Source organism: Artibeus jamaicensis, unplaced genomic scaffold (assembly GCF_021234435.1).
Source record: "Artibeus jamaicensis isolate MK-2021 breed Jamaican fruit bat unplaced genomic scaffold, CSHL_Jam_final contig_233, whole genome shotgun sequence".
NCBI classification, from domain to species: domain Eukaryota; kingdom Metazoa; phylum Chordata; class Mammalia; order Chiroptera; family Phyllostomidae; genus Artibeus; species Artibeus jamaicensis.
Genome location: NW_026521486.1, coordinates 47393773 through 47406190, shown reverse-complemented (window position 1 = coordinate 47406190; position 12418 = coordinate 47393773). Strand labels below are relative to the sequence as shown.

Below are 12418 nucleotides of genomic sequence, written 5' to 3'. Positions count from 1 at the left end.
TGGGACAGTAAGGACCCAGCTCAGAGCTCCTCTGCCTCCTCGTCCTGTCTCCATGTGCCCACAGACCGTCCTGGAGTGCAGGATGCTGCACTGATTGAGGCCATCCAGGACCGCCTGTCCAACACTCTGCAGACCTACATCCGCTGCCGCCACCCGCCCCCAGGCAGCCACATGCTCTATGCCAAGATGATCCAGAAGCTGGCTGACCTGCGCAGCCTCAACGAGGAGTACTCCAAGCAGTACCGCTACCTCTCCCTGCAGCCCGAGTGCAGCATGAAGCTCACACCCCTCGTGCTGGAGGTGTTTGGCAATGAGATCTCCTGACTACAGCAGCCGGTGATGGTGCCTGGGTGGGGCTGCTCCTCTGGGAACCTGGGCCTGGGCCTAAGGCTGGCTGCTGCCCGGCAGCCCTTCCTACCCACTCTGGAGTACAGCCCCTTCTCTCCCACCTCTTCTCCCTGTCCTGCCCGTCCTCTCTCCTGCCCAACCTAATACCAGGCCCCTGCTACCTGGAGGCCACAGGCTGACCCCAGTCATCAAGACCTCAGTTGTGAGGAGTTGTGTTTATTTGACAGGACTGAAATGGGGGCAGAGGGCAAAGGCTAAAGGTGGGGCCTTACCTGTTAATCCCAGAAGTAGTTGCTGGCTGGTGCCCAGGGATTAGGCAGGCAGGAAAAATATTCCTCAGGGAGAGATACCTGGACCTTCCCCCAGTTCAGGTCCATTTGTCCAGACCCTGGTGGGGATCCCTCTCCCCTTGCTCTACCCATGATCAAGAACTGGCCACCACCCCCACTTTACCCCCACCTCGTCCTGCCTCCGCGCTGTGCGTTCTGTTCCAGGGCACCGCGCCTCGATGGGGCCTTCCCCCCCTGCCTTCCTCTCCCTGGCCCGTCTAGGAAACTCACTGCCAAGGATGACCAACACCAGGGTGACTGAGCTCAAAGTCACCCTTTACCCACCTCTGCTGGCCAAAGTGCACTTGCCTAACCCCCGGACCCCACCTTCGTCCCGTCACCATGGTAACATTCTCCTTGAAAGCAGCTATGGTGAGGGGGCTTTCTCCCCATGGCCCACAACCCACCTGCTCAGAGACCCAAGGAGGGAAGAAAGCAGGGCCCAGGTGGTGGGGGACAGGCAAAGCCAGCCTCATAGAACAATGGTGGATGGTGGCCCCAGCTGTCCCTGTCACCAACCCCATGGCTTCGCAGCCTGGATCTGAGAGTTAGTTGAGGCAGGAGCTTTTCTTCCAACAATCTGCATGGCAGGACTGAGTTGCCCCCAGGTTGCAGGAAAGCAATGGGCACCACCCTCCCCCGCCCCTGCCAGTGCCTTACCTCCCACCCTAGAAAGAGAACCTGCCGCAGGCTCCGGGGCCCTCCCACTCTGGCCGCAGATGCTGTTGGGGCTCCGCTCTAGGATGGCCAAGGGTGACCCAGAGACTGGCCCAGTCTCCCAACCGCCTCACAGTCCAGAGAAGCAGTGCCCGCTCTGCTTACCAGTGGGGCCACGTCTTTTCCAGCTGGTGGGATGGGATGGAGGTGATGAACTCCCAGACCCCAACAGCCTAGGGCACACCCTCCCTGCCCACCTAGGTGTAGTTCTCAGGCGGCTGTTCCCCCAGAAACCCAGGAGCTGGTGCTCCAAGACCTCAGGGTGTGGACCTCAGGGAGAGTCAGAGCGCATTTAGGGGTGGAGTCCTGTGGGGCTGGTCCCCTTCTTATTCTCTCTCCACCACCCAAAGTCAGAAGGAGCCCTGGGGGCAGGGTGGGAGGTGGGGCGTATAACTTCAAACTCCACGTTCTTCATAGCCAGACCCCCCCAGGAGGTGGAAACTCCAGGTCTGTTCACTCCGGGGTGGAGTCTCTTAGGGAGTGAGTTGTAGGTGTGTGGGACCAAGGCCAAGAGGGTTCTTCCGGGACCCTGGGAGTTTGGGGAACGTGGCCATATTCCATGTCTTGTCACGGAGGAGTTCACGTCAGTAGGATGTCCCTCCACCTGCCTCTGTCGTCCCCGGGGAACCCGGGAGCGACAGGACTTGCCAGGGTCGTCGGTGTCCTCAGGCGGGAGGATGTGCCACAGCCTGTTCCTGAGGACGGAGTGCCACCCTTGTGGCCGAGCCTTGTGTTCATTAGATATGAGTTGTTTTTAGAATCAGACTCCATTTTGTACTGCATTCTAATGTAGCGGGTAGTAGGCACCAATGATTAAGAGATATTTATGGGGGGGAGAACTTATATTGTGAAAATTCTATACATTAATTATTATTGCTGTTGTCGTTGTTTTAGAAATTAGGGGCAGACCCTTGTTGTTTGATTTGAGCTGTAAAATATATTGGTCTAGCTTGCTATTCAGTGGGGAAAAAGGGTTAAAAATCGCTAAAGTCATCCAACCCCGTTTTTAAAGAGCATCGGCACTCGGAGGAGGCGCCACTCACCCCAACCCGTGTAACTAGTTCGAAGCAGCACCGGCCTGGACCCAGGCGCTGGACCTGTGGTCCTGCCCCCTTTTCACTGCGCTTGCGCCCAGACCCCACTTCCCATTTCTGAGCCTAGTCTTTGAGGGAAGTGCTAGATTTTAGGCAGAGCACATCTAGATCCCACCACCCTGCCTTCTTTCCCTGAGTTGCCACCTCACTGACCCATCAGGAGGGTGGGGGACACCTCAGCTTGTGTCTCAATGTGAATCAGAGCTCCCCCACCCCCCAGTATGGCCCTGGCCAGGTGGGATCTCAATGTTGTTGCCTTATCAGTAAAGTCTTTGTGACGTCTCCACCTTCCCAGCTCTTCCAGGCAACTGTCGACTGGCCCCGCCTCCTCCAGGCATCCCCAGCAGACACAGGGACAATGCCAGTTCTGCAGCCCTGGGCCCGCCGAAGCCCTGCCCATTCCCAGAGGGAAGTTTGGGAGCTGGGAGGGGCAAAAGAGAGGAACAGCGAGGGTCTCAGGGCTGAATTGGGAGGAAATATGATTATCACTTATTTTGCTTTGGAATGAGAGAAGGTGAAGGTGGATGTTTATAAATCTAAACCTTTTAAAGAATATTACTAGAAACCCTGGAAAGTGTGTGCACCAAAATGCCAAATAAACAAGACCCCAGGAGACAGCTGCTGCTGCCTAACTGGAAACAAGGGGAGAATCCAAGTGCGGCCAGCAGAGAAGACTGGAATGTATGAGACTCAGTGAAAGCTGGGAATGACGAGGCAGAAAAGCAGACTTTAAAGAGTGCCTCCTGCGTTATTTCCAAAGAATAAAAAATGTTTGCCAGAAATAATGAAGAGAGCTTTGCTTATGGTAATAAAGAATGGATCATATTTACATAGCACTTACTTTGTGGCAAGTACTGCTGTAAATAAATGCTTTATGCAGACCAAGTCGCTTTATTCTTATAAGGACCCCAGGGGAGTGGACTGCCATCACCCTCATTTGTCAGAGGGGATAACTTGCCCAAAGCCACACTGGTGCAGAGATGGAATTTGAACCCTTGGCGGCTGGCTCCAGAAGCCTTTAATGAACTACTACACTGTGCTGTTTCCTCCTGAGTGGAGTGACCCGACAGTCACAGTCTGGCCAGCTGTCTACCCTGGAGCATGTAAGGGAGATGCCCCTCCCTAACGGAGGCCCTGAGATGGGAGAACTGGAGGGGCTGGTTCCATCAGTGCTCAACTCTCGGGATGCATCCAGTCATAGGGACGGGCTCCCATCAGGAAGGGCAACCGAGCAGTCTTGGGAAAATGTGTCTTGTCTTCGAAATGGCTGCTGTGCCAGTGACGGAGGATCGCCAATGACTTCTGCGCATAAACAGGATTCCTGAGGGACCCAGAGGACCCGATTCACCCAGCTCTGCTTCCCAAGGAAGTGGGGTTTATGATACAGGGAAGCATCGCTAAACACAGCACAAAAATAACCCACCAAAACACACGGTAATCTGCAAGTGGCAAAGTCGTGCCCAGACTGTGGGTATATTTAGGGTAAATTGGCCTGGGAACCTGGGGATGTGATTTACTTTACCAAAGTATCTGCAAAGCTGTCCAAACTACAGGTTTTAAACCGAGTGTGTCGTTGGGGGTGAGGTGGGAGTAGAAGAACTGCGGGCAGGGCTTGTGGGCTGTTTTGTCATGAAAAAACAGATGGACTTAGAAACGGCTGCTTAGATGCATGGGTCTCTGGCAGGAGAATTGTGAAGGTGAAATTCCTAGGAGCTGTTAGGAGAATCTTATTTAGCATTTTATAGATGCTCTGGAAGAACAGAAAGTCTCCAAGCCTGTGGGTTACAGTAAACTTTTTCAGGTAAGCTGAGAGGAATGCCCCTGGAAAACCTTATAATTAGGATAACGTGATTTTAAGTTTTCACATTCCAAGCTCTGGTTTTACCCGTATGCTGTTCAATAAAGTAGCCATGTGTGATTTTTTCAATGAATTAAAATGAAATAAAAGCAAACATTTAGCTCTTCAGACACACTAGCCCCATTTCCACTACTCAATGGCCCCAGGGCTCCCGGAATCGACAGTGCAGACACGGAACATTTCTGTCGTGGCAGAGAAGTTCTGTGGGGCAGCACTGGACTGCTCAGCACCTGCTCGCCTGGTACTCATCGTGGATCATATGCTCCTGTCGATCTGCTGGGCAGATAACCGCCAAAGTGTTCAACCTCACCTAGAAGGGACATAGCGAATCTCCTCCCTTTACATCAAGTGATGCTGCTACTGGATGCTGCGAACAGGTCTCTCAAAAGTGGCAGAAAGGGAAAACATCTCACAAGGCCGTGAGGCAGAAACAGGTCAGTGGTGTGCATGGACACACCGATTCTGGGGCCAAGCCAACAGGGCCTGCCTGGAGTGGCTGGAGCCCCCAGGACTATATCTCAGCTTCTGCTGGAGCTCCTTGGAGGCTGTCTGTGCGGTGTGGGGTCTTCCAAAGGGGATGAATGACATCTCACGCTCTCAGCACGTCTAAGGGGATGCCCGCCAACATCCTATCAGACATTAGCTCTCATGTGGGCAAGAAGCCTGTGAAGCTGCTGAAGGTGTCTGTGCTCCAAGTGACCAAGAAGCACAGCAGGGTGTGCAGCAGTGGCTGCTGGGGGCATTCGGGAGGTGGGGGGCCCTGCTGCAGGCAGCTGCTCTGAATTTCTATTCAGCCATGTCATACATTATACATGAGGTAATGTTGCAAGTTGGGTTCCAGGTTCCGAGGAAGCTGACTCTGAAAAGCAGGTTGAAGTGCAAGACGTTTACTGGGGAGAAGGTCACCAGCTCTGGTGGCAGGGAAGGAAGTAGCATCAGGTAGAGAGGGGACAGTTGGGCTGCCGTCCCTTTTCTGCAGAGGTCTCCACCAACCCTCATGGGAATTCTGAAACTGGGATGGCCCTTGCCAAGTTTTTTTTGTTTGTTTGCCTTTTTTAAAATTACATTTTATTGATTATACTATTACGGTTGTCCTGATTTTTCTCTCCTTGCCCCCTCCACCCAGCATTCCCCACTCCCTCAGGCAATCTTCCCATCAGTGTTCATGTCCATGGGTCATTCACGTAAGTTCTTTGGCTACTCTATTTCCTACAGTGTACTTTACATCCCCATGGCTATTCTGTGACTACGTATTTGTACTTCTTAATCCCTTCACCTCTTCACCCATTCTCTCTGTCCCCATTCCCATCTGTCAATCATTCCTTAATTCACTTATTTTCTCTTCTTTTAAGAATCTCTCTTTATCTTTAGGCCTATTAATTATGATGTGTATGGAGTGGGAGTCTTTGCATCCATCATAATTAGGACTCTCTGTGATTCTTGGACTTGCATGTCTACTTTCTTCACCAAATTCTTTTCCACGGTTCTTTTTCACAATTTTTTTCTAATAGATTTCCAATGTCTTGCTCTTTCTCTTCTCCGTCTGGCACACCTATGATGTGAATGTAGGACTTCTTGAAGTTGTCCCAGAGGCTGCTTACACTATCCTCATTTGTTTGGGTTCTTTTTACTTCTTGTTGTTCTGCGTGATTGTTTTTTGCTGCCTTATTGATTTGATTCTTGGCTTCATCCACTCTACTGTTATTTCCCTGTAAATTGTTCTTTGTTTCAATTAGTGTATCCTTCATTTCTGCCTGGGTCTTTTTTATGCTGCTGAGGCCCTCACTAAGTTCCTTGAGAATCCTTATAGATAGTGTTTTGAATTCTGCATCTGATAGATTGCTTATCTCCATTTCATTTAGCTCTTTTTCTGGAGTTTTGATCTGTTCTTTTATTTGAGCCATTTCCCCCCCTCATTAACGCAGCTTCCCTGTGTTTGTTTCTATCTACTAGGGAGAACTGCTATGACTCCCTGTCTTGGTAGCATGGCCTAATATAGTAGGTGTCCTGCAGGGTCCAGTGGACCACCCTCCCCTATCACCAAGCTGGGTGCTGGAGGTGCACCCCCCATGTGGGCTGAGTACACCCTCCTCTTGTAGTTGAGTCTTGGTTGCTGTTGGCAGGTCAATGGGAGGGATTTATCCAGGCCAGTCAGCCGCAAGGACTGGCTGTGACCACAGACCACTAACCTCTGAGCTCTGTGGAGGATCAGCTGTGCAGGGGCAGGGTGGAGGTACTCCCACATGGTCTAAAGCTGTTCACCAGGTGTGCTGGCCCTGATTTTTCCTGGGTGTTGCAGGCCAAGGTCAGCCCCCACTTGTGTTTTGCAAGGGGCCACCCTGCCTGAGCTGTAAAGCAGTCTGAGATGGCTGCTACTTGTGCTGGGCTTGGAGCTTCCCAGGTGGAGCCAAGCCGTGACTCTAATCTGGCTGCCGCTAGGGCTCACTGAAGACAGCTGCTGCTTGTTTGATAGGATTTAGGAGCCAAGACCAACCATTTTTATGGAAAAGCAGCTTGGGTGGGCCATTAAATTGGGTGGGGCAGAGCCTCTGAGGATCTCCAAGGCAGGTCACACAGTGTTAGCCAGGTTGATGGAGTCTCCGGTATAGCACCAGTTTACCAGCTCTGTGGGGGGAGAGGTCAGCAAAGGGACAATGGCCTCTGCTCACCCCGATGCCAGACACTTCAGTTTCTCCCTGTATACCACTGGTCCCTTTTAAACTGCTACCTGGGTGCTGGAGCCCAGAGGGAGCGAGTCTGAGTGGGTGTGTCTGTGGGTTCTTTAGATGGAACTGCTTAGGGCTCCAGAAGTTTCTCCCACCAACTAAACTCCCACTGTTTTTTGCAGCAAGAAGTTGTGGAGACTTATCTTCCTGGCACTGGAAAGCTGGGGGGCCTGATGTGGATCTCGGACCCCTTGCTCCAGAGATATCCCCCCCCTGAATTTTTATCCAGCCCAGTCCATGTCTGCGCCCCGACAATCAGTCTGGATAGATGTGGGTTTTTTTAGTTCCATAGTTGTCAGACTTCCATGCAACTCAATTTCTGACGTTCCTGAGTGATGGTCGTTCCGTATTGTAGTTGTAACTCTGATGTGCTTGTGCGAAGAGGTGAGCCGCGTCCGCCTGTGCCGTCATCTTGACCGGAAGCCCCCGCCCAGTTTTTATATTCCTTCATCAGCTAGCCATGGGATGTTTCCCGGTAAAGAGTATGACCTTCATGTGACCTTCATGAGCTAGGTGGCTCTTTTCAGCCCAGGGCGAGTAGGACTGAAGGTTGTTTTCACGTTTTTGTACAACCAGGTGAGCCCTTTCCTAATGGGCTGCTCTGCTTTGGGGAAGGATTCCAAGCCCCTCCCTGGGGCTCTAGGTAGGCAGACATCAGAAATCCGGGGTATTTTTAGCTTCTCCCTTGTTCTGGACAGTTCTTTTCCTAAATCATCTTGAGTTCTACCACTAGGTGGTGCTACTGTCTTGTCGGGACAGGTTTGAGGACAGGCCTCCAGCTTGTCCTCTCATCCCCACTCCTGCCCTTTCTCTATTCTGTGGAGCCTAGTCCCTGACACTATAGCCACTTGGTGGTGTTCACCTCTCCTCACACCAGCAACCGAACAGAATGTGTAAGGGACCTGTTCTCTGGCTTCCCAGGTCACCTCTGGGGTCATAGCCAGGGAAGCGTCTGACATGCACATTAGCCAAGGGCCCTCTTAGTCTGAGCTCTGGCGCCTGGGCCTCTGAGCACCTTTCATGCCGGCCCCAGGCTCCCTCTGAGGTCCAGCCTGGTCGTGCGGTCCTTCCGGTGTGTCCAGGCACAGACACAGCACTGAACTCTGTGCTGGGGATGCAGTGATGACTTAAGGCAGTCACCGCCCCCTGAAAAAGGCACAATCCAGTCTGTGGCAGAAGACAGACTACCAACAGACCATCACTAAGCAGTACAAGCAGAAGCCACAAAGCATAACATTTCACAGCGTGAACTGCTGGGTGTCTGTCCTGGCTCTGCCACTTGTTACTTGTATGACCTTGAACAAATTACTTAATGTTTTTGAGCCTCAGAATCTTCGTCTCTACAACAGCAACAGTAAGAGTACTTAACCCCAGGTTTGCTGGGTGATGTAACCTGTGAGAAGCATTTATCACACCACCTGGAGGCCGCCATCAATCACAGATGCTGGCTAACATCATTATTACATTGCAGAGTGGAGACACATTTTCATCGGGAGTTGACACTGCCCTCCTCCTCTCACTGCTGATCCTTGTGGGGCCCTCTGGACTGGCCCCAGCCGAACTCTTAGGTCTGTCTGTGCAGCTATGGGCTCTGCTCCATGAGTATCCGCCCCAGCGGGGGACGGCACCATTGTGCCACCTGGCCACCAGGGGGCAGGTGTGAAATTTTATAAGCCAAACAAGCCCCAACTGAAACAGCCCAGCTCGGAGAGAAAAGTGTGGGAAAGGGATAGGAAAGTAGACACACAAAACTGAAACATGTGGACCTCTAGTTAATACTCCCCACAACTTCTTTCAATTACGGTTTTTCTTTGCCAGCTTTGCTCCCTCAGTGACTGCCGCCATCCGACTCCGCTGCCCACAGAGCCAACCCATAATTAACGCCAGAGTTCTCAGGTGGGAAGCGGGAAGCAAAATGAGCTGCAAAGGTCAGGTTTGCTCCATGTATTTGTGGTATCATTGTTTTCATTTTTACCCCAGCGCTTACTGGACCCTTGCTCCTTTGGCAAACTATAAAGCCCACTATGGTCGGGTCAATGTGCTCCTCCGGGGTCACATGTCACTGTCCAGGCATTGAAACCGAAGCCACTGACTCCTCCAACCATTTGCAGGTCTCCCACCGAGGCCCTCCATGGGTCCGTGGTTCTCAAGCCAAAAAATGACACTGTGGGTTATTATATCCCTCCCTGTTTACCATGTTAGAAGTTTGAATTAAGAACTTTGAAAAAATATTTTAATAATAATAATAATAATGAACCCACTATAATGATATTATAAGTTAACATAATTTTTTATTAAAACAACCTTCTTTCCAAAGCAGAACACATTTAGCGACAAGAGAGTATGGTTTTACAGTCTTGCGAATCTCTTCAATGTCTGGCTTACTGGAAGGCGGCTAGGTTCTCATATCTGGTTCTGCGTTCCATCTGCTAGGATATCACACACCACGGGGCCTCTGGATAATGCCTCTGTACACAAGTGAGGGAATGAGGGTACAAAGGAAAATGGAAATAGTTCGGCCACGCAGAACCCCTAAACGGGGCTCAGGGTCCCAGACTGCACTGTGAGTCCCATACAGGACATTTTACATGTTGTTTTCTTGGCCTGACATGCCCTCTGCTGGCTTTGTCTCCCCTAGTTTGCTCAGTGGTCAGACCCCCCACTACCCCTTCCATTTCCCGAGGCTTCCAGCCTCCCATGAACTCTCCCCTGAACTTCACTGTGCCGTACCCCTGCTTGCCACATCCGAGAAGGCTTGTGCAGCCACCCTGTTGTAGAACGAAGCATACACCGTAGTGGGTTTTAAATTTCTGTCCTGCCTTGGGGCTCCCTTCCAGACTGGAACAAAGGAGGGAGGGACTCCACAAACGCGGCCGGATAAACGGCCGAAGGAGTGAATGAATACAAGGCTGCATGCCGCCCACGCCTGTTTGCATCTAAAAGATCTGATCTTCACAAGAGATGTCAAGTTTAAAACATTCTCCTTGGGTCTCTACTAGAAAATGAGATGCAAACAGACTTATGCAAATTTAAACACCTTCCCCTGAACTTCGGAAACTGAGAAGTTGAGTCCCTGTGGCTTCAGAACCCACAGGCTAACTAACTACCTCTCCCTAAAGCATCCGCCACATCTCCCTCATTCTGCACGTGAACAGTTTCCTTTTTGGACCAAAATGTAGAGTGAGCATTTTTCCCCTATTCGTACCTGTCTGATTTGATTTATCCCACATTGCAGCCTGCCCAAATCTCGGAATCCTCATTTCGCCATCCAAATTCTGACCATCCCTTCTGGCCTCGCATCTCCCAAAATTGGGTTCTGCAGACCATGCACAGCGTTGACGGATGCGCAGCCAGAGACTGAGGCCCTCCTGCAGGTCGATAGCAGTGCACTTTGGTTCAGTTGTTCATGACCTGGCTGGCAGCCAGGGAAGGGGGTGTGTAAGGAGAGACTGAGTCACAGAAGGGAACAGATGCCCAGACCCAGGCGTTACAGAAATTTGGGAGACTTGTCAATGCTTCTACCATTCCCCCCTTCTTAAGACCCACTAGTCTCATCCCAAGTCTGGACAGATCCTCGTGGAATTAAACCATATCTGAGACAAGGATCAGGGACCCAGTGATACCTGATATAGGGGACACAGGAAGGGGTGGATCGAGTATCAAATTCCAAGCCGGATTGTTCTGTAAATTCTGTCTGAGCTGGGCTCTGGGAAGAAAGGCAGACTCTCCTAGATGCTGGTTACTGGGAGGAGAAAGGCGACGGGCAGTGGGCAGAACTCTCCTTAGACATCCCCATCCTGGCAAGGGACGGAGAAATGACTTGTAGCCCAGCCTGGCAGCCCTTATTTAGCTCCAGGGACCCTCCTCATTGTCCTCTTCACTTGCACTCAGAATCTGACAGGCACCAGGACAAGCCTGTGCCACCCTATCTAATTAAAAATCCTATAGATGCCTGTGAATATCTGTAGCAGCTGGCACGGGGCTAGGGTGAGGGGGCACAGGGGCCCCGACTGCATCTGTGCCTGGTCCCTGTTTCTCCGTTTGCCTACCTGATCAAGCAGCCCATCAGGAAAGGCTCAGCCACCAAGGCCAGCCCACCCTGGGCGTGGGAGACGGCAGGCATCAGCTTCCGAGAGCCAGGGAGACCCCTTCCTGGTGTCTCTCTGTTTTCTCCACCACCCCCAGTCCCACACCCAGTTCCACTGATTTAAATGTCTTCCCCTCTCCCACCCTGGAGCCCCCTGGGGAGTGGCAGGGAGGGGATGATGGAAGAGCCCTGGGTGATAAAGTGGGGATGGGGAGAGGAGATAAAGGGGGTGACAGAGAAGCCAGCCCCACTTCCGCTCTGATAGGGACCCCACCCCAGGGAGCTCTCAGCCTTCTGCTGTGTTGACAGGAAGGCCTTGAGGTGGTAGAGGAGTGGATGGGAGGGGAGGGAACACTGTCAGCGGGCAGGATATCAGCAGCCTGGATATCAGCGGCCTTGGGAGATGACCGTTCATTGTTTGTTTGCGTGGTTGTTAGTTCATTCTCTGAGCGAATGCTGACCACAGCTCTTCCTACCTCAAGCCAGCAAGGTGCTTGGCTGTGAGGGCCTCAACACAACACAGATGGAGCTCGGGTGCTCTCCCAGACCTCCCCCCGCCACCCCCAGGCTCGAGAAAGTGGCCATGGTAGTGAATAAGAGCACGGACTTTATGAATGGGTCATCCTGAATTCTGATCATGTTTCTCACTAGCTGTGCAAGTTGGGGAAATTACTTGAGCCTCGGTTTCCTCTTCTATGAATGGGGATATAGAGCCTTTGTGAAGATACCATGAAGGAAGGCTTGCCGCGTGGTGCCCGGGGGACACATCTAGGGTGGCAGGCGAGACCAGCAGAAACAGCACTGAGAGGGAGCAGGGTCTGAACTCGCTGGCAACCGGTACTTGTTCCGTCTTTTCCACAGAGTGAAGATCACAGTGGCACCCAATACGTAGGTGTTGTGAGGGCTGAATGACTCGATACACAGTGTTTAGAATTGTGCCTGGCAGGTAGTGAATGTTTGATTAACTATTTGCCTTGGTTAGTATTTTTATCACGATCTGGGGATCCTCTCCTCTAACTAGACATCCTCTTCCTTATGAGGAGCACCCTCCTCCCCCCAACACAGGCACATTCCAAGTCAGGGCTGGAGGAGGTGAGCCCTCTTGTTGGACGAGCAAGATGGCACCCCAGCGATGCACACAGCCCTGCTCACCATGCCCCTCCCAGTCCCGTGTGCAGTAGGACAGCTTCGGTCTTGAGAGGAGCCACTCCAGGCAGGGGGTGCTGGTCGGAGAGAGCTGGTTGAGGGGCTCCTGGCCC

General features: G+C 52.0%; 1 protein-coding gene across 1 annotated transcript in view; it reads left to right on the top strand.

Annotated features, from left to right (window-relative positions):
• The window catches only part of VDR (vitamin D receptor), a 56389-nt gene extending 50998 nt beyond the window's left edge, over positions 1-5391 (top strand). The window contains exon 12 of the mRNA XM_037135560.2: positions 65-5391. Within this exon, the coding sequence (XP_036991455.2) occupies positions 65-324 (260 nt within the window). The 3' untranslated portion in view covers positions 325-5391. The remainder of the gene's footprint in view (positions 1-64) is intronic.
• The last annotated feature ends 7027 nt before the right edge of the window (positions 5392-12418 follow it).